We start from the raw sequence: 22,241 nt of genomic DNA on the forward strand, positions 1-22,241 counted from the left end.
ATAAACAAAAAGTTAGATCCACTTGCAACCTCTTATCACAATTATTTCGACAAAAGAATCAAGGTAGGATTCTTTTCTTCTTCTTGTGGACATCATGCAGCCCTAGAGTGCAGATAGCAGGGATTCATGGTGGATTCTTCCAAACCACATGAGACAGATAGTAGCCAGTGTTGCCATGTCCGCTTATTATAAGGACCTTTGGGCTTGTTTTTCTGTAAAGTCGTAAATATTGGTAGTTGCGGGTTGAGTTTTTTGGGCTTGTTTTCTGAAGTGTAGTTGCTTATTTGGGCTTGTTTCCTAATGTTGCTTATAAACCAGTGGTTCTTAAACATCTTCATGGCAAGGACCCCCAGATTTATAAAACCATCTGAAAATATTTTGTGCCATGGACCCCCCCCACCCATACAAGATTTATGTAGTTGTTGTTGAAAATAGCAGATCTACAAGTTCGATGCGACACGTTGTGAGCTTGTAGATCGGCTATTGTCAAATAGACGTAGCCTATAGTCGCTTCTTTTGGGCTAGTTTTCATAGACCATTGGCTCTTTAAATGGGGTTCAAGGGGGTCCACAGCAAAAGTAGTTATTATAGCATCACAATCATTTTAACCACTTAATCCATTTTTATGTTGGCTATTCAAAAATAGCAGATCTACAAACTCACAGTGCGTCACTTTGTGCCGTGCTGCAAGATTGTATATCTGCAATTTTCGAACATCAGATTTTTTTTTAAATATCACACACATCTTCTCTTCTGGGGGGTCCCTGGTACAACAACCTTTTCAGATGGGGGTACGCGGCCAAATACATATCAATTTGGGGATCCTTGACATGAAAAAGTTTGATAAGACCTCCCGGTTGCTTATTTCTTTCGGCAAAACGTGGCAACACAGATAGCGGCACAGTGAGCTCAGTATACAGCCATCCAGTGACTTCACCGCTCAGAGAGCTTCACGACCACAACATACACAAACCTCGTGAGGGCGAGAGGAGCACACACACTGTTTGATGTTTTGGCTCCACGCTCTCATTATATTGTCGCTCTCAGGCAGAAACCTTGGTATCTGCCCATATTTCATCTTTTTATGTTTTTTTTTCTTCATAAATGAATGTCCTATTATAATACTTTGTCGTACGACGCTATGAGCTTGCAACTTTCGCCAGTTCCCGCATTTTTCACAACTTTAACAAATTCCAGCCATTTCACCGCATAAATTCATATCAAACCCCTGCATATTCCATTGCATAATCAAAGATTTTTGCCAGCAAAATCAAGGAGTTTTGCCCGCATAAAGGCTCGGGAGAGACGTAGTACAACATACTGACTGACTGACTGACTCACTGACTGACTGGGGCCATAGATGGGCTCCTCTTGTTGGGGGAGAGAGAGAGAGAGAGAGAGAGAGAGAGAGAGAGAGAGAGAGAGAGAGAGAGAGAGAGAGAGAGAGGCACCTCTCAAGTTCCAGCCCCACCCTGTCTGTCCTCCTCTCTCCTCCAGAACAAATGGACCTTTATTACCTGCAGCCCATGTGCAGAGGAGGGAGAGGAGGCAGGAGGAGGGATGAGGAATGGGAGGTGAGGAAGGAGAGACCGCGGATAAAAGGGGGAGACGGTGTAGGAATCAGAGGAGAGGCGGAAGAGAGAGCAGAGAAAGAGGGTTGGGGAGAGCAAAGCGAGAGAGAGAGAGAGAGAGACAGACAGTGTTGATTTCGTCGACTAAAATTTTTCACTGACAAAAACGAAATAAAATGTAAATAAAAACTAAGCTATGATGACTAAAACTAAGATTAGATATACTGACAATTTCGTCAACAAATAAAAACTAGACTAAAATCTTAGTGAGGGACTAGTCCTTTTATGCTTGGTTGCGCTCGGGTGTTGCGCTCTGAAAATAGCAGATCTACAAGCTCATAGCAGATCTACGAGCTTGTAGATCGTCTATTTTCAGCATGCAACCAAGTGGAAAATCAGCCATTACGACGCCATCAAGGCACCGCCACAATACAGTTTTAGTCGACTATAATCTTATATTTAGTCGATTAAAACTAGACTAACAGTAAAACATTTCAGATGACAAAAGTATGACTAAAACTAAATGGAATTTGATTCAAAAGACTATGACTAAAACTAAATCAAAATGTGCTGCCAAAATCAACGAGAGAGAGAGAGAGAGAGAGAGAGAGAGAGAGAGAGAGAGAGAGAGAGAGAGAGAGAGAGAGAGAGAGAGAGAGAGAGAGAGAGAGAAAACAAAGAAGTGGGAGAGAGGAATGGACAGGGTGGGAGAAAATGAGAGGGAGGGAAGAGGGAAAACGGTGGAGAGACAGAGGGCAGAAAGAGGGAAACGGAGGGGAGTGAAATGAAGAGAAGGAACACAGGGAGAAGTTGGAGAGGAAGAAAAAGTGTTCTGTGCTTTAAGGATGGATGGATAGATAGGGCTGTCACCATTACACATTTTAAGTTGGCGATTAATTGTCACACAAATGATTGCGATTAACGATTTCATTGTGTTTTGGGCGTTGAAGATTGGAACATATGAACACAACTTAAAAATGTTGTTTGGTTATAATCACAAATTGCAAAGGGCATATATGACAAATAAATATATAAAGAAATTACTGCCATATTTCATAATTTTATACTTTCAAAATATATTTTAAATTGTGGAAATAGCTGATCAACAAGTTCACAATGCGTCACATTGCGACGCATTGTGAGCTTGTAGATCAGCTATTTCCACTACTTTGGGGAAAATGTATGAACATCTTTCAACATAATAATTGCGATTATCTCAAATAATTGCGATTATCTCAAATAATTGCGATTATGTAATAATTGTGACAGGCCTAATAATAACTTGAATTTATATAGCGCCTTTCAAAAACCCAAGGACACTTCACAATACAAACAAACAAACAAACTATTTGCCAAAAGCCTGAGTAAACAAGTGTCTCTTCAGTGCGGACTTGAAACAGTCCAATGTTGGCGTCTGGCGAATCTTCATTCGCCAGACGCTCTAAGCTCTATCGCTGAGGGTCCGCTTATTGCTGTGAGGGATGGTGAGGAGGAGCCCCAAGTCACAAGACCTCAGGTTCCGCGCTGCTGGGGAGTAATCCTCAAGGAGGTCTGACCGGTACCGTGGGGCTAGCGAGTGGAGAGCTTTGTAGGTGAGGAGAAGCAGTTTGTAGGTGATGCGGAACTTATACCGGAAGTCAGTGGAGGTGTTTAAGGGTGGGGTTTGATGTGCTGCCAGGGTTTGGTACGGGTGAGCACGCTGGCAGCTGAGTTCTGCACATACTGCAGTGTGTCCAGGGCTTTGTTGGGGAGCCTGAACAAGACACCATTACAGTAATCCAGGGCGGGAGGAGATGAAAGCGTGGATCTTAGCGACAGAGTCTGAGAGTGACGGCCGGAGTCTGGAAATGTTTTTTGAGGGGGAAGAAGGCGGATTTGGAAACAGATTTGATGTGGGATTGATAGGAGAGGCTAGAGTCCAGGATGACACCCAGGTTGCAAACCTCAGGGAACCTCTAGCAGCTACAGCATAATAATCTATAAATGCACAGAATCTATGTGTATGTTTCCCTGTTGAGTGTTTTACCTCTATGCCCCCACAGACACCGACATCCCAGTATTTATTTCTGAGAAAGGGACTGTGTTCATGTAATTTTACCCTTTTATTTGAAAGAGGTTCGCTAGTGTCTCAGAAATCAATAAATCACCAAAGCCGGTATAATATGAGTCACAGTTGATGCCGTACATATCCCAGTAGCTGGAGAACAAAAGTAGAACCTGTGTGTAACTGTCCCGCGTGTATTAGCTCCAGGACTGTCCGACCGATCGACTCCAAACTTGCCGCGTGTATCGCCGATAGCCTGGCATGTTGTGCCAAGTGGGAATGCCGTCGAATGTCCAGAACCGGAAATCTTTATCCGTCTGTCTGTGTACCGTTGAATGCCCATATATGGAGGTCCTTGAAGAACGCACACAATCTGAGTGTGGGTAGGGTGGGGTGGGGTGGTGTCCCCCACATATCTAGGGCAGTGCTTCTCAAACCTTTAACCCATTAAGACCTGGTCACTAGATTTCTTTGGGCTATTCAAAAATAGCAGATATACAAGCTCATAGCGCGGCACCGAGTGCCACGCTACGAGCTTGTAGATCTGCTATTTTTGAAAAATCTTTTTTTTTTTTTTAGACGCTGCCTCAGGTCTTAATGGGTTAAGGGTCAAAGTTACAGACAGGTTCCATTTGGATCCCCTCAAGGAACACAGAGGGTCCCTGGAACCCATGTTTTAGAACCACCGATCTAGGGAACAGTCTAACCGCTGATGTTGTGTTGATGGCAGCATCACCAAAGTGGACATGCAGCCATCCTAGAATAAACGATGCAGTTTGACAACATAGTGTTAACATTCTAAACAATTATGTTCCTAGAGCAAAAGAGCTCATAGCAACGCCTGAAGAAGATATTCCTACCGATCCTGAAGTGAAATCGCAGTGTAAAATGCTGTACACATGTTAGCTGAGCTGGTTTGTGAGATGAGGCAGAGCAGTCATGTTTTAACAGCACATCAGGGGAGTTATGAGTCATTAACCCGTTCAGTCCAGTAACGCATCTGTGTAATTTTAAGATTTCTTTGACTTTTCAAAAATAGCAGATATACATGCTTATGATGAGCTTATATGAGCTTGTAGATCTGCTTTTTTTGAGAGAAAGAAATTGTGAAAATGTGTGCAAATCTTTGAATATATGTGTACATTTTTAACTCAAATCTTTGCTTCCGGTGGGGGTCCCTGGAGCAAAATATTTTGAGATGGGGGAGGACAAATACAAATCATTTTGGGTGGTCCTTGACATGAAAAAAAGAACCACTGATTATAGCAACATACGTTTTTTACAAGCTCTACAAGCTACAAGCTCATAGTGCGGCACTTGGTGCCACACTATGAGCTTGTATATCTGCTATTTTTGAATAGCCAAAGAAATCTAAAATGACACGGATGCTTTCCTCCCGGTCTTAATGGGTTAAAGGGACCTATAACTGCAGAAATACATTCTGAATTGCAATATGTGATTTATGAGGCCATGTCCACACGTACGCGGGTATTTTTAAAAAGGCTTCTGAACCGTTAAAAAGGAAAGCAATGGACAGAGGGTTGATGAATCATCTCCCCAGTCACTGAAAGATGATACGAAAATAATATGTTATTGAAGAATTGTATATTTTGCCCAGCCCGTATACCTGCTGGACTAACGAACGACTCCTATTTGAAGTCTACATCTGACTGAGTCCCCTCCTCTGCCTCTGTCACAGTGGTGTAAAGTACAGTATTTCCAATTTTCTGTACTTTTACTTCTACTCCACTACATCTCAAAGGCAACTATTAAACTTTTACTGCACTACAATTTTATGAAAACTTGAGTTACTAGTTACTTTGCAGATATAAATGATTATATTCTAAAACATATACATGAACCACTTTAGCCCTATTTTATACATAGGCTATTTGAAAATAGCTGATCTACAAGCTCACAACGTGTCACATTGTGACACGTTGTGAGCTTGTAGATCTGCTATTCAAACATTAGTACTTTCACTTTTGGTACTTTAAGTATATTTTGATGACAATACTTTTGTACTTTTACTCAAGTGACATTTTGAACACAGGCCTTTTACTAGTAACAGAGTATTTTGATATTGTGGTATTGCTACCTTTACTTACTGTAAGTAAAAGAACTGAGTACTTCTTCCACCACTGCTCTGTCAACACATCCATCCATAGGCCTGTCACAATTATTACATAATCGTATAATCGCAATTATTTGAGATTATCGCAATTCTTGCATAATCGTCATAATCGTTTCCATGTTGAATTTTTTTCACACATTTTCAAATATAAAATGTATTTAGTTATTTACCTTATTTGTCATATCAGCCCTGAGCAATTTTCGTTTACGAAGCCTAAATGCTCCAATGTTCAACGACAAAAACACAATGAAATTGTTAATCGCAATTATTTGCATTACAATTAATCGTCAAGTAAACTGCCCTAGTAGAAGCAAGAAGAACATCCTTAGTTTCCTGCACGCACCAGGTGACATGCATAGACACCTATTCAGCTCCCACCAGTGTGACGCACACGGTTCAAACCCAGGTCTCCTGTGCGGGGCTGGACACTAAAGCCACACATCTTATCCGCTGGCCTAAAGGGGAATCCCCGCTTGGCCAGGGGGAGATATTAGGCCGTTGGTGAGGCTCTGCTACACCAGAAATTCTTTGTCCTTGCCTAATTTACACACGCACGCTCACTCACACACACACGCACACACACTCTCACAAACACGCACACGCACACGCACACACACACGCACACGCACACGCACTCGCACTCAATCAGAACATTTTCTAACTGGTGTTTAAGAAAGACAGAAGCATTGCTAGATTGCAGCTTCTCATTGCCAATTATAAATAAAGTATTAAGTGCTACTTTCCAATGGCCAACTTACTGTAGCTATTGTTTTGGCTATACAGAGCTGTAACAGAGTGGCAGCAATTATAGATAACATGGAAATATCGCGAATAAAACAGGATGAGCATCTTGTCATAACAAACTGGAATGGACGTTTGTTTATTTGACTTGCTTGCGGTGTGAGCCGTTGTGTAGTTCCTGCAGTGGTGGAAAAAGTACTCAAATGTTTTAATTAAGTAAAAGTATCAATACAGCAATGTAGAAGTACTCTGTTACAAGTAAGAGTCCGGAATTAAACATTTACTTGAGTAAAAGTACAAAAGTATTGGTATCAAATGTACTTAAAGTACCAAAAGTAAAAGTACTAAAATGTTTGAAAATAGCAGATCTACAAGCTCACAACGCGTCGCGATGCGACACGTTGTGAGCTTGTGGATCGGCTATTTTCAAATAGCCTTGGTGTAAAATAGGGCTGAAGTGGTTAATGTATGTTTTATAATGTAATCATTTATATCTGCAAAGTAACTAAAGTTTTCACATAATTGTAGTGGAGTAAAAGTACAATATTTGCCTCTGAGATGTAGTGGAGTAGAAGTAAAAGTACTGATAATTTATAATACTCCAGTAAAGTAAAAGCACCTCAAAATTGTACTTAAGTAAATATACTTAGTTACTTTACACCACTGAGTTCCTGGTAGTGATGTTAGGTGCGACTGACTCCCTCCCTGAAAACGTGAAATGACTGGTTCAAGTTGGATGAGTTAGAACCTTGGGTTGTATATGGCTACTTGGCCATACTATCTTTATCTTTATCATTTGCTCCTGTGCTCTGCGTGTGTGAGGAACTTCAGAAAAGTAGTATTTTAATGTCTCTTCATTCAGACTCATTGTATAGCAGCAGGTCTCCCTTTTAGTCAGTGCATAAACGAACATGCGCAAAACAGATTCTTCCTGACAAAATATATACTGTATATATATTTTTTTTAAATGAGTCCTGGTACTTTTCTCTCCCATCTACTGGTCTGGTATATATATATGTACAGCATAAATTGTGACTCACACATGACACCGAACATTGGTGATCTATCAATTTCTGTGACACTTAAGAGAACTTATTTCAAATATAGCCATATTTCCCAAAAAGTAAGTACGGTGGGATGCAGGCATCTGGAGGGCATAGAGAAAAAAAAAAAAAAAACACTGAACAGGGATGGTGTCCTTGTGTCTGCACTAATAACTGCTGCCTGTTCAGCTGGGTATAGAGGAACTGGGTCGAGCGAACCGCGATGCATGTGTTACTACTCTCTCCCACTGAAACTCCTCACTGTCAGGAGAAGGTATAGCGCGGTTGGAGACTCTACGTGTGTTGGAGGAGGCATGCGGTTGTCAACAGACCAACAGTGGGGGTTTTGGCAGCAGAGACTGCAGTAGAGAATTGGCGATAACTAAAAAGTGTAAAAAAAATAAAAAAAATAAAAAGTACCATAACACATTTTTTATATCGTCTCTGTCGGATGGGAAAAGCTTGTGGATCTGCTTACTTTTGCTACTTTTGTGTGATGCTGTAGTATGATCGAGAAGGGTGTTAATTTACGGAGAAATAAAAAAAAACGCAAAAAGGTAAAATATGGAGATAGGAGGTTTCTGCCTGACGATATTTTGAGACCTGTTTCGCCATACAATGAGGGTGAATGAATGGTAAGGGTGATGAAAAAATGCAGTTCCTTGTTCCCCCCCCCTGGCAAGGCACAGAAGCAGCCGATAATGATGGTTGACAGACACTATCTGGTCTTATATCGTCATTACCAGGTAAGCTAGCTAGAAGCTCCACAAACCCAAAGTTCTACCAAAGTTCAACATGGCTTTAACAATGACAATACCCAGCATAGTCGGGATTTTAAAGTTCCTATGGGTGCCAGGTGGTTCAGGCTGGTGGTGATGAGTGAACTGGCTCCATCATTAACCCATTAAGAGCGGGAAAGCATCCGTGTCATTTTCTTAGGCTATTAAAAAATAGCAGATGCCGTCCTACGAGCTTGTAGATCTGCTATTTTTGAAAAATCTTGAGAATGTGTCCAAATCTTTGAATATAATATATTTTTAAAGCAAACATTTCTAATTCAAAAATTTGCTTCGGGGGTCCCTGGAACAAAACATTTTGAGGTGGGGGTCCACGGCCAAATACATGTTTTCCCTATCCTAACAGTATGTTGCTATAATAGTGGTGCTCCAACTTTTCCATGTCAAGGACCACCAAAATATGTTATTGGCCACGGACCACATCTCAAAATATGTTGTTCCAGGGACCCCCAGAAGCACAGACCGGAGTTAAGAATTTTCGCGTTAAAACATATATATACAGTATATATATTCAAAGATTTACATTTTCCACGATTTTTTAAGAAATAGCAGATCTACAAGCTCATAGCGCGGCACTCTATGAGCTTGTAGATCTGCTATTTTTGAATAGCCAAAGACATCTTAAAATGACACAGATGCGTTTGCCGGTCTTAATGGATTAAAGTTCCTATGTGCCAGGTGGTTCAGCCTGGTGGTGGTGAGTGAACTGGCTCCATCATTAAACTGACTTCAGAAACCCAAAGCTTGGAGCTGTATTGTACTGTCAGCTCTCTGATGAGCAGGCAGGGTTTTACTGGAACAGAGGTGAGTCATCACTAGGCTCACAGCAGACAATGGGCTTTATAACAGCTGCCATATAATGAAAAAATACATTTTTTTCTGGACAAACCAACTGAGTGTTCAGGGGAGGTTGAACATTTGGCATTCACAAATACAGATTTTTAGTATTCGACTTTTAATTCCAAAAAGTATTCGAATAGCCACATTTTCACAGGTGATATGTACCAAACCCCTAGGTTTGGTACATACGTGCACACTCTCTTCACCAACACCTTGATTCACACACAGTTGCTAGCCCCATTCGGAACCCTGCATACCTTTTTTGAGCGGTGCAACCACTCCTATAAGAGGGTTTAGGACCCATCCGCAGTGAAAGTTTTTCTTTCCGTCGTGAAAATTTGTCTTTCGCTGTGACGCCATGCTGTGGAAAACACGCCCATAGGCTAAAAAAAAAATCACACCCAGTGTGACGTGCTGTGATTGGCTAGCGAGACACATGATGAAATTAACTTCAAACTTTGCAGACGCGCTGTGATTGGCTAGCGAGACGCATGATGAAATTAATAATAATGTAAAAAATGTAAGCACGTCACTTCGCAGGACGTGCTGTGATTGGCTACCGAGATGCATGATGAAATCAATAACTCATAAATATCACCGCTCACTTCACACTGGGTGTGATTTTTATATTTGGGAAGGCGGTCCAGAGTCCCTTGAAAGTCGAAGTCTTCTCCCATTCACTCGCTGGTACCACTCTGGTCTCGGACAAATATAACGTCTCTAAAGTTTTGTAGAGAGATTTCAAAGATATTCTGAGATGCATTAGGGTCAAACGTGTGTTGATCGGCGCTAATCGGCGCTAATCGGCGTTGCCATTAAAAATGTTTAATCCATATTTTAAAATGTAGTTTTCCTCTTTTCCGTGCTCCATGCCCCGCCTCCCCTGTCTTGTGATTGGCTAGATGCACTTTTCCAGCCAATCACAAGACGGGGGAGGCGAGACATGGTGCGCAGGTGATAGCAAAACTACATTTTTAAAATATGGATTTAACAAGTTGAATGGCTTTTACGCCGATTATTGCCGATCAACGCAAGTTTCCGCGGGACCCTAATGCATCTTTGAAGTATCTTTGAAAGCTCTCTGCAAAACTTTAGAGACGTTATATTTGTCCGAGACCAGAGAGTGGTAAGGCGAGTGAATGGTAGAAGACATTGACTTTCAAGGGACCCTGGATACCGCCTTGGCGCCTTCCCAAATACAAAAAAAGGTATACAGGGTTCCGAAAGGGGCTAACACAGTTGGTTACCTATGCTCACTTGTGGGTGTTGCCTTGCCTCTTGTTCACTATTGTCCACTGGAGAGTCGGGGGGGTAAGAAGAACCTTACTCAAGAGTTACTCAACAAGAGTTGTTGAGTGATGGGGTGTTACTTATTCACTTTCCTTGTTCAATTTTTTTCTCCAACCCAGTCAAAGGATTCAAACCACCGTCAAACTTGTCACAAGCCTCCTTCTATATAACCTTTCGCCTAGACCAGGACAATAACGGGGAGCACATCGTTCAAGTATACCGGTATAGGCACATTTTAAATTAATTAACCCATTGAGACCGGGAACGCATCTGTGTGTCATTTTTAGATTTCTTTGGGCTATTCAAAAATAGCAGATCTACAAGCTCATAGCACGGCACCGAGTCACACAAGAATCGTGAAAATGTGTGCAAATCTTTGAATATTTTTATACATTTGTAACTCAAATCTTTGAATCTGGGGGGGTCCCTGGAACAAAAATATTTTGAGATGGGGGTCCGCAGCCAAATACATGGCATTTTGGGTTTCCTTGACATGAAAAAAAGTTTGATAACCATTGATATTATAGCAACATAGGTTTTTTCAAAAAACTGTTAGGATTTATTTAGAAGACATTTGTAAAATCCTGAGAAGCAAAGATTTGAGTAAAAAAATGTTCACTTTAAAAATATATATATTCAAAAGATTTGCACATATTTTCACGATTTTTCAAAAATAGCAGATATACAAGCTCATAGCGCTCGGTGCCACGCTATGAGCTTGTATATCTGCTATTTTTGAATAGCCTTAAGAAATCTAAAATTGACACACAGATGCGTTCCCGGTCTTAATGGATTAACTCAGAATTTGACTGAAGCATATCGTCTCTGTCGGGTGGAAACCTCCCGAAAACTGTCCAAAACTGCAAATTGCAAAAATTGCAGATCGACAAGCTCAAATGCTGAGTTTCGAGCTTGTAGATTTGCAATTTTGGATACTTTTTTTTTACGCTGTAGTACGATGAAGTAGGGCGTTAATTTACGTGAAAAAAACCCACAAAAAGCTACAATATGGAGATAAGAGGTATGTTGTTCGGAAAACGTTGAGGCGTCACCTCTGTTTCAAAATGGCCAGCCAATCTGTAAACTACTGAAGACTACATCACAGCTACAAAGAATGTGTGCTTGTTGTGTGTGTGTGCGTGTGCACACATGTATATTATGTGAGCGTAAAATGGGTGTTTGTCCATGAGCCGTGTGTGCGTGTGTGTGTGTGTGTGTGTGTGTGTGTGTGTGTGTGTGTGTGTGTGTGTGTGTGTGTGTGTGTGTGTGTGTTGCTCAGAGCCCATGCCAGGCTTGCCCCCTCTCTCTGTGATAAGAGAAGTCTAGTACACTTTGCGGCTGTCTGACTGAGGTCCTCCAGGGAAGGCCGAGTGAAGTGGAGGGGGGTAGTTTGCATTCCTGGCCATTTCATGAAAAAAGGGTGCAACCATGGGAGTAAGCCAAGAGGAGGGCTCAATTATGCATGGTTAAACAAAGCCCAAGGCTACCAGGCTAGCAATGTCTCAGCAAACTCTCTCTCTCTCTCTCTCTCTCTCTCTCTCTCTCTCTCGCTCTCTCTCTCTCTCTCCCCTTGACTGGAATGCCAGACTCTCGGACAGTACACTCCTTGGTAGATTTGAGTTGATGGAGGAAGAAGAAGAAAGAAAGAAAAAAAAAACAAGGGGAGAAAAAAAACAGGCAACAAAGAGCGTGGTTCCTGATAAATCACTGGATTATGTTATGACAAGTGTAGGCACTTCGAAACTAAACTTCTCAGAGGCCTCCAAAACACAGTGCTGAAAAGAAAACATTCCCATTCAGAAGGGGTCAAATGATACAGCAAAGAGTTTACGTTAGCAATAAACCAACTTGAGAGGAGAGGTGGCCTGTGAAGAGATCAACAGAGAGGACCCAAATAGGCTATATAGCTCGATAATCGTGGGCGTAATTTGTCCGGCAAATACTAACAAGAGTTCTCATAGCATGTTCATCATAACAGTAATATGGGGACCAACCATGTTTGATGACTCCCAAACAAAGTGACAAATATGAACCTCTGTGGGAATCAAAACCAGCTGGAAGACAAATTTCCCTCAACTCGATCAATTTACCCTTGTTCTGATTTAGAACAAATGATAAACAAAACCTTCATTCAGGCCCCCATCTGTCCTCGTCTGGTACTCCCCCCGCTTATGTGATCTTTGAGGATCACAGGAAAATTGTCTGAACACTAAATCTGTGTATTTCTTACTATTTCTTGCTCTGTAATGCTGAGGAATAATTGAAGCTTTCCATGATTGCACTTGTAATTTGCTCTACATACAGTAAGCACATGCCTATAATACAATTTACTTGCATAACCTGGACTTCCAACATGTTTAGGAATCGGTTTATTATTACCCACATGGCAGAGGTACATTGAAATGCATGGGCATTACATATGAGTAAGAAGCAAACGAGCGGCGGAAGCCAACTCTTAACTTCTGATCAAACATAACACCGACCAAACATAATCAAGAATGTCAAAAGAGAAGTTCTAACTGAAATCAGGTCAAGGGTAATTTTTTTTTTTTCAGCCTCGGGAACTGGACACTGCCCCTCATTCTTCAAGCGCACAATAAATCGGAAAGTATGGGCATTCAGTTACATGTAAATTATATGCATTCCTTCCACAGCCAAAGGGGATCGGTGTCTGTGTATGGCACACACATGAATAGGGGCAAACTGGCTAAAAAAAAAACCTCACTGCCGACATCTTCCTCTTGTTTCTAATGGAAACAGGAGACAAGGGATGGATTCAGGTGACAGAGAAGCCCAGCAAGCGCACGTGCACGTGCGCACACACACACACACACACACACACACACACACACACACACACACACACACACACACACACACACACACACACACACACACACACACACACACACACACACACACACACACACACACACACACACACACACACACTCTAGCTCGAGAAGAACAGATTTGATTTCATTCTCTCAAAAGTAGGAATATTTGATATCTTTTCTGTCCTCATTAGTGTGTGTTCCTGTCAGAGTATAAACAACACACAGTTCTACTCAGCAGACTTCTCCCTGAGGAAGCATTAACCCATTAAGACCTGAGGGCAATTCTACAAATGCCTTCTAAATCCTAACAGTTTTCTGAAAAGCCTATGTTGCTATGTCGGTGGCGCTCAAACCTTTCCATGTCAAGGACCCCCAAAATGATATGTATTTGGCCACGAACAACCCTCCCCCCTATCTAAAATAATTTTGTTCCATGGAGCCCCCAGAAGCAAAGATTTGAGTAAAAAAAATATCGCATAAAAACATTTTACATATTAAAAGATTTGCACACCTTTTCATGATTCTTCAAAAATAGCAGCTCTACAAGCTCATGAGCTTGTACATCTGCTATTTTTGAATAGCCGACCGATGTGCTAAATATATATTATATATATATATAGCTAAAATCTAAAATGACACAGAACGCTTATACCCGGTTTTAATGGTTTAAAGAACAACACATTCTAATCTCTCTAGCTAAGCCACGCTCACAGTGAGACAGCATGCCGATGATGATACTAATGCCGATTTGCAGGCATGTGTTGTTTGTGTGTGCCTTTGAAACATCCAACATTTGGCAATGTGCAGAAATCAGATCCAAGATAGATGAGCCCTTCTTCCGGTAAGTCTAGCAGATTGTTTGTGTGTACCGCATGTCACCTAACATCCTGGGCTTTTTCAATCTGGCTCATGACCTGTCTGTCTCGCGTGTCAACCCATTTTAACCCATTCAGCCCGGGAACGCGTCTCTACAAATGTCTTCTAAATCCTGACAGTTTTCTGAAAACCTGTATGTTATTGCTATGATATCAGTTGGTTCTCAAACTTTTTCATGTCAAGGACCCCCAAAATTATCATGTATTTGGCCGTGGACCCCCATCTGAAAATATTTCGTTCCAGGGACTCCCAGAAGCAAAGATTTGAGTTACAAGTATGTTTGCTTTAAAAATATATATATTAAAGATTTGCACAAATTTTCATGATTTTTCAAAAATAGCAGATCTACAAGCTCATAGCGTGGCACTCGGTGCCGCGCTATGAGCTTGTAGATCTGCTATTTCTGAATAGCCAAAGTATAAAATAATGATTATAGGTAAAATCAAAAATGACACAGATGCGTTCCTGGATTGAAACAGTTAACAAGCAGCTGATTCCTTGTCTCAAAAGAAAATGTAAAGCAGAAATACCTAAAAAAATAACCTTTTGAGTCAGAGGGTCTTCAACAGGGGGTCCGGGACCCCCTAGGGGGTCCTCAAAGTTACAACAGGGGGGGGGGGGGATCTTTAACCACTTGAGCACTGGCATCCCTATTCTGAGGCGAACCTTAGCTAAAAAAAATAGCAGATCTACAAGCTCACAACGCCTCGCGCTGCAAGCTTGTAGATCGGCTATTTTCGGCAAAGAGGTTTGGTGCACAGGGGAAAAAGAGCAGACCAAGTACAGAGCGAAAGGTCAAGTTTACTCAGTATTGACGGTTTACGCGGTTAAATGTCTGAAAATACACATCAAACATGAATCCAACATACACTGAATGATGACAGTGCTCTCTATGAAGCTAGCTACGAAATATATGATTTTCTTTTCCAACACTCTCTCAGCTAGGGGGTCCTTGGGGCTGAAAAACATTGCCTGCAGACCCCCTGGTTTGAGTAGATAGAAATTAGACACAATTACACCGTGGATGCGTGCGAGGTGCAGACAGTGCTCTGGAGCTGCTGTGTGTGGTAGCTTAGCAACAAAAAGGCTATCTATGTGTCAGAGGATTCAGGGCTGATTGCAGCTTATTAAGTGGCACTCACCGCAGGAGCAACACGTGAAGCAGTTTGTGTGATACAGGTTCCCCATGGCCTGGCAGGCTTGGCTGGCTCCGTACACTCCCTTCCCACATTTAATACAGATGCCTGTTGGAGAGAGGGCACACATATATATATATTATGCATGGATTAAAGCAAAAATGATAACATCTCACGACTGAAAATGTATTGTATGACCATTGATTGATTGAATACTTTATTGGTCAGAAATGTAAAACAGCACGAGGTACTGTCAGGCATTAAAGGAGTAGTTCCCCCCCAAAAAATTACTTATTTTCTATCAATTACACACCCCATGAAGCATTGAATTAATGGAGATCTTTTAGTTTTTGTCGCATTCCTGAGCCAATTTTGATGACCGGCGGTCCCTCCAGTAGGAGACTCAAAGGGTCTCCTTTGTGTCTCCTACTGGATACATTAGCATCTTTCCGCCGGTTATCAGATTATTGTCTTAGGAATCCAACAAAAACTAAAAACTCAATGAATTCAATGTTAACTACTCGCCTAAAAAGGATAACAGGAAAAAGTCCTGTGGACTTGCTTCTACCTATGTATTCAATTCATCAACATAGCATAAAAAACAACACACTAAAACATGTCTTCATCAAATACAAAACATTACAGGTACAAAGGAGAAAGGGGAAAAACATCAGTAGTGAATAACACCTCCTTTCTATGGGAAATTCCATTTCCCTCCCCTTGTTGTCTCCTGATAGTTTCTCAGGCTAGTTTTGAAAGAATCCAGTGAGTCACCAAGTCCTAATGTGTGACTTCTGAAATGGAATGTACGCATGAAAGGAAAAGTAGAAAACTATCACCTAGTTATTTCGAACTTGAAAGTAACTATGAGTACCAAGAATGTGTAACTAGGTTTCATTTTGACCCATTAAGACCTGGAACGCATCTGTGTCACTTTTTCATTTGAGCTAAAAAGCATTATTTTACACTTTGGGCTACTTTTGAAAAATCGAGAAAACGTGGGGCAAATCATTGAATATATATTGTTTAAAGCGAACATTTTTAACTCTATTCTTTGCTTCTGGGGGGTCCCTGGAACAAAACATTTTGAGATGGGGGTCTGCGGCCAAATACATATAATTTTGGGGGTCCTTGACATGAAAAAGTTTGAGCACCACTGATATAGAAACATACTTTTTCAGAATACTGTTGGGATTTAGAAGACATTTCTAGAATCGGCTTCAGGTCTTAATGGGTTAAAAGACGCATCTAGACTTCTGAGACCCGAATGCTGCAAACTAAAGCCAAGTAGTACCATCATCATCCACTAGAGTTGTTTTCCCATACCAACACCAGTATCAGAAAAGCGTCCGATACTTCCTAAAATGCTGGTATCGGTGAGTATGCCAGTCTATGCCATTCCGACGCCACATCATTCATCACATGATGATATGTCATTTACAGTAATATTTTGAATGCTTCAGTTGATGTTGCACTACTCTTTTATACTCTGACTGTATAATTTACATCAATATTTTTCTAACTTGCCGTTTCCAGCTTGCAGATCTGCTACTTTTGATGCTTTTGTGTGAATTCGATGCTCTGAGCGTAAATTCAATCTCTCTCCCACACTCATCTTTATTGCTGGGGATGCTTCACAAACATCCGTCATTCACAGCTTGAAGTGTGAGCACTTCTAGTCAATCTGCAGTTAGCCAATCAGGCAATTAGACTCCGCCTTTAACCCATTAAGACCGGAACGCATCTGTGCGTCATTTTTAGATTCCTTTGGGCTATTCAAAAATAGCAGATATACAAGCTCATGAGCTTGTAGATCTGCATTTATTTTTGAAAAATCATGAACATTTTTGCAAATCTTTCAATATATATTTTTAACTAAAAAAAAAAAATTCTCAAACTTTTTTCATGTCAAGGACCTCCAAAATGACATTTATTTCTCAAAATATGTTGTTCCAGGGACCCCCCAGAAGCAAAGATTTGAGTTACAAATGTTTGCTTTAAAAACATATATACATATACATATCGAAGATTTGCAACACATTTTCACGACTTAAAAAACAAAAAAAATAGCAGATCTGCAAGCTCGTAGCGCGGCACTCGGTGCCGCGCTACGAGCTTGTATATCTGCTATTTTTGAATAGCCAAAGAAATCTAAAAAAGGACACAGATTCTTCCCCGGTCTAAATGGGTTAAATATCACTGCCTCTGACGCTTGTCGTTCTCTTTCCAGCATGCTACGAGCAACCCACCTCCATCCCCAACTCCACCTAAAAGTCTCAATAGTCTAGAGTTGAGAAGGAAAGAGGTTCATCTGCACAGCCACCACCAGCGTCTAGACTCCAGGAGGGTTCACCCTATAGAAAGCTGGAGTCTAATTGCCCAAAATGTTTAATCTTTTATTCAACAAAACTTTTCGTTCACAACAACTTGATCTCTCCTTTAATTGAAACTCTGTATGATCAAGTAGGGGTCGTTAATTTGCAAAAAAACACAACAAGTTAAAATATGGAGATAAGAGGTTTCTTCCCGACAGCGAGGGTACATTGCCCAGGCCTGCATCCCTCTCTCTCTCTCAAGGTGAGTCAGTGGGACACAGATCCAGGTCGTCCCCAGCTAAATGATGGAGAGTTGGTAACCAAATGGACCCTTATAGAGTGTAAAATGAAACCAAATGGACCCGTCAAGAGTTAAATTATTGTTAAACATCTGCATTACTTAATTAAAGAATCGTTATTTTGATCAACGTTTGCCTGTTATCTCTCCTATGAGACCAACATCCATACAGCATGGAATTGTGGACAAAATCGTATCCAACGACAACATTCTAAGTTTTGGGTCAAACGGCGGTTCCGTGGCTCAAATGCCGAATAAATAAAAATGGGCCTTGATATGAAATGGGTTGAAAACCACTGGGACGACAGTGATTCTTTGTATAAGGACAAAACATCAGAAAAAGAAAGACACCAAACTGTTTTGATGACAGCACATTTTGATGTAGTTTTAGTCATATTTTAGTCATCTGAAATGTTTTACTGTTAGTCTAGTTTTAGTCGCCTAATATCATAAGATCATAGTCAACTAAATCTACAGTTGATTTAGTTGACTAAAATGTATTTTGGCGGTGCCTTGATGGCGTCGTAATGCCTGATTTTACACTTGGTTGCATGCTGAAAACAGCCGATCTACAAGCTCACAACGCGTCGCAGCGCGACGCGTTGTGGGCTTGTAGATCGGCTATTTTCAGAGCGCAACACCCGAGCGCAATTTTAGTTCTACTGGATCTCTTCTCCACTAGTCCCTTCATAACATTTTAGTTTAGTTTTTATTTGTTGACGAAATTGTCAATATATTTAGTCTTAGTTTTAGTCATCGTAGCTTAGTTTTTATCTTTATTCCGTTTTTGTCAGTGAAAAAAAGGTAGTCGACCAACATTTTATCGTCATAGTTGTAGTCGACGAAATCAACACAGCAGCAGCAGCAGGAGCAGCAGAGGCAGCAGAGGCAGCGCAGGCAGTGGACTAATGACCTCCCAACTCTCACACAGAGCACTGCCTCCACCGAGGGTCACATTCCACAGGGAGTGTGGGGTCAAAGCCTGGGTGGGGTTAGTCCAGGGTCACAACGTGTAGTACAGGACAGCCCCCCCCCACCACCCCCCACCCCGTCCGAGTCTGACCGATCGACACACTCGCGCTGATGAATAAAAATGAGGAAAAAGTGTCATCTCTCGACGACGAACAAGTCATTGTCAATATGTAAAAAAAAAAAAAAGAAAAGAGCACAGATTATACTGTAGCTCCGCTCTTCTTGGTTGGTGGTGATGTAATCTGGGAAATTCCTTTTGGTTCCCTTGTCGGCAGTTATCTCGAGCTATAATTTCCCTTTCCCAACAACAAACTGTACTACAGCACGTGACCGTTATAAAAACAAGATAAAGGGACAAGCAAGGGCACTGGAAAACTAACCAAAGGTTACATGTTTTCACTTTAGCCCAGTCAATCCGGGGAACGCATCGGTGTCATTTTTAAGATGTCTTTGGCTATTCAAAAATAGCAGATCTACAAGCTCGTAGCGTAGGTTCTAGGGACCTCCAGAAAAAAAAATAGCAGATCTACAACTCACCTTAAATCATGAAAACGTGTGCAAATCTTTGAATATATATATATTTAAAGCGAACATTTTAACTCTCATTAAAACTAGTTTCTATATCAGTGGTTCAATTTGAGTTAAAAAAAAAGAATTGTTTAAAAAAAAAAAAAAAATATATATATATATATATATATATATATATATATATATATATATATATATATATATATATATATATATATATATATATATATATATATATATATATATATATATATATATATATTCAAAGATTTGCACACATTTAAAAAAAATAGCAGATCTACAAGCTCATAGCGCGGCACTTGGTGCGCGCTATGAGCTTGTAGATCTGCTATTTTTGAATAGCCCAAAGTATAGAATAATGGTTATAGCTGAAAATCTAAAATGACACAGATGTGTTTCCCGGATTGAATGGGTTAAAAATCAGGGCCCTTTTTTTTGTACATATACGGTTTCAGCTGAATCATAGTCAAATATTGGCATTTCCTTCTGCAGCGTGAACTCGTGACTGCGCTCCTGCACTCAGCAAAGATAACATGAGAAAACGATGGCTATTCTTATGCCGATAAGGAGAAAGGCTTAAGAGTTGAATCATCTTAATCGTTGTAGCCGCTGAGCCAAAATAAATATGCCCGATAGCCTTTGGCAAACAAATGGGAAATAAATGACTGCTTGTAGTAACTCTGCCCCCTTTTGCCAGTCTGTGTGTTCGCTATAGCGAGGGATGCTGTTTGAAACCTCAAGGTAAGAATAAAAAAAATTGCTTTAACCTCAAAGTCAGTGTCAAAAGTAGGCTATGCAACAGGGAATGGTGCAACAAGCTGCTCCAGAAATCTCCAAATGCCCCTGAAAACAGATATACTGCTATAAGGGCCGGCGCCTTAAAAGCTAAACGTTTCAACTCATAGTTTAACCCATTAAGACCTGGAACGCATCTGTGTCACTTTTTGATTTGAGCTAAAAAAGCATTATTTTACACTTTGGCTATTCAAAAATAGCAAATCTACAAGCTCATAGCGCGGCACCGAGTGCCGCGCTATGAGCTTGTATATCTGCTACACATTTTTGCAAATCTTTGAATATATATATTTTTAAAGCGAACATTTGTAACTCAAATCTTTGCTTCTAGGGGTCCCTGGAACAAAACATTTTGACAGGCGGGTCCACGGCCAAATACATATACATTTTTTGAATGTCCTTGACATTAAAAAGTTTGAAAACCACTGACATAGCAACATAAAAAACTAAAAAACTAAAATAAACAAAGTTTTATAAAGAAAAGGCCTGTTTACAAAATGGTATATATTAGATAAGAGAGCTCTGGATAAAGCTACATGATTAAAATATATCCTCTCTGTCGGGTGGAAACCTCATATGTGCAAAACTGTTACTTTTCAGGATTCAAATACAAAAATAGCGAAAGGAGCAGATCTACAAGCTCATGCAGATCTGCTACGTTTGATGCTTTTTTTGACGTTTGACGCTGCGTGTCAGCTGACAGCAGATTAGACAGTTGTTTGATCATCAGAAAACAAGACATGACTCAGTCATGTAAATCAGCTTGCTTTCTTTTCCCTCTGTGTGTGTGTATGAGTGTTTGCCGTGTATGCGCTGTGTATGCGCGGCTTGTTTTCATAGACCTGTTGCTTCTTTCTCTCGCAGAATCTGGCAACACTGCTGGGCCAGAACGGACGCTACGCTGCTCGTATGCAGAGGTGTAAAGTAACTAAGTACATTTACTCAAGTACTTTACTTAAATGTTGTCCTATATATATTACTCTGTGTCGCGGCGATTTGAACCGACGGCAGGCGTGTATAGTAGGCATAGAGGCGAGAGGCGTGTCTAGTACCATAGCTTGGGAGGACGAGACCGCCCGTTCAGAGTATGGGAAAGTATCCCCATTGGCTTAAAGGACAGCCAATGATTGAAAACATGTCGCGAATATGTTGAACACATGGATGACTAGTAGGTCAGTCTCTTCTTAGACCAGCTTGCAAGCTGGTAAAAACAACAACACAGAAATCCTGTGTGTACAGTATAAACAATGGGCCTGTCCTTTACATATCCATACAACACATTCCTTAGCAGCTACAAGTTTAACTGAACGTTACATATAGCATTATGTAACGTTTTAACAACTATATAGCATATTATGTCCAGGGAAGGAATTTAAGGGAGGCCACGAGGGCCATGGCTGCTGTTGCCCCTCAGTTTGGCCTTGTGCCCCTCTAAAAATGGCATGCCCTGAGGCCACAGTGGCCTTAATGCCCCAGCTGACTGTACCACTTTGTCCTCTGTCTGTCTGTCTCTTTCTTGTCTTTTGTTGAGATCCTGAATTCTTAACTCCCCTGAGTCCCCATCTTTAAACCAATCCAGTGACTTTGATTGGTGCAGGGCTGAGCATGGATCAGAATTAGATTGTAAATACCTTTTTTTTATGTCACTGTAGATAGTCTACATATTACATTTAAAATATTTCCTTCCTTCCTTCCATAACCCTTAAATCCAATTAATTATTTCAATGGACTAAAATCTTGCTTCATTTGAAGGCCTTCCTGGCCTGGCATTTGTCCTTTGTGCCCTAAACAAATGGACAACACCGAAGGCCAAGTGGCCTTGCCCCTAAAATGACGAAATTCCAGGCCTGATTATGTCCCACAAAATTATAAAGTTACACGTCTTAAAACAATAACATTCATGCTTCCATAAATGTATCAGACTCAGGGGGGTCCCTGCTAGGGGTAGGGGCTTGACTGTATTATTATGTATAGGGGAGGCAATGAGTTTCATCCTGGCATTT

The 22,241-nt window shown here is 40.9% G+C and overlaps 1 protein-coding gene across 1 annotated transcript in view; it reads right to left on the reverse strand.

The window, feature by feature from the left end:
* The window catches only part of wtip (WT1 interacting protein), a 62,265-nt gene that overhangs the window by 23,595 nt on the left and 16,429 nt on the right, over positions 1-22,241 (reverse strand). The window contains exon 2 of the mRNA XM_084075525.1: positions 15,316-15,417. Within this exon, the coding sequence (XP_083931651.1) occupies positions 15,316-15,417 (102 nt within the window). The remainder of the gene's footprint in view (positions 1-15,315; positions 15,418-22,241) is intronic.

This window comes from Gymnoscopelus microlampas, assembly GCF_963454915.1.
Source record: "Gymnoscopelus microlampas genome assembly, chromosome: 1".
Lineage (NCBI taxonomy): Eukaryota > Metazoa > Chordata > Actinopteri > Myctophiformes > Myctophidae > Gymnoscopelus > Gymnoscopelus microlampas.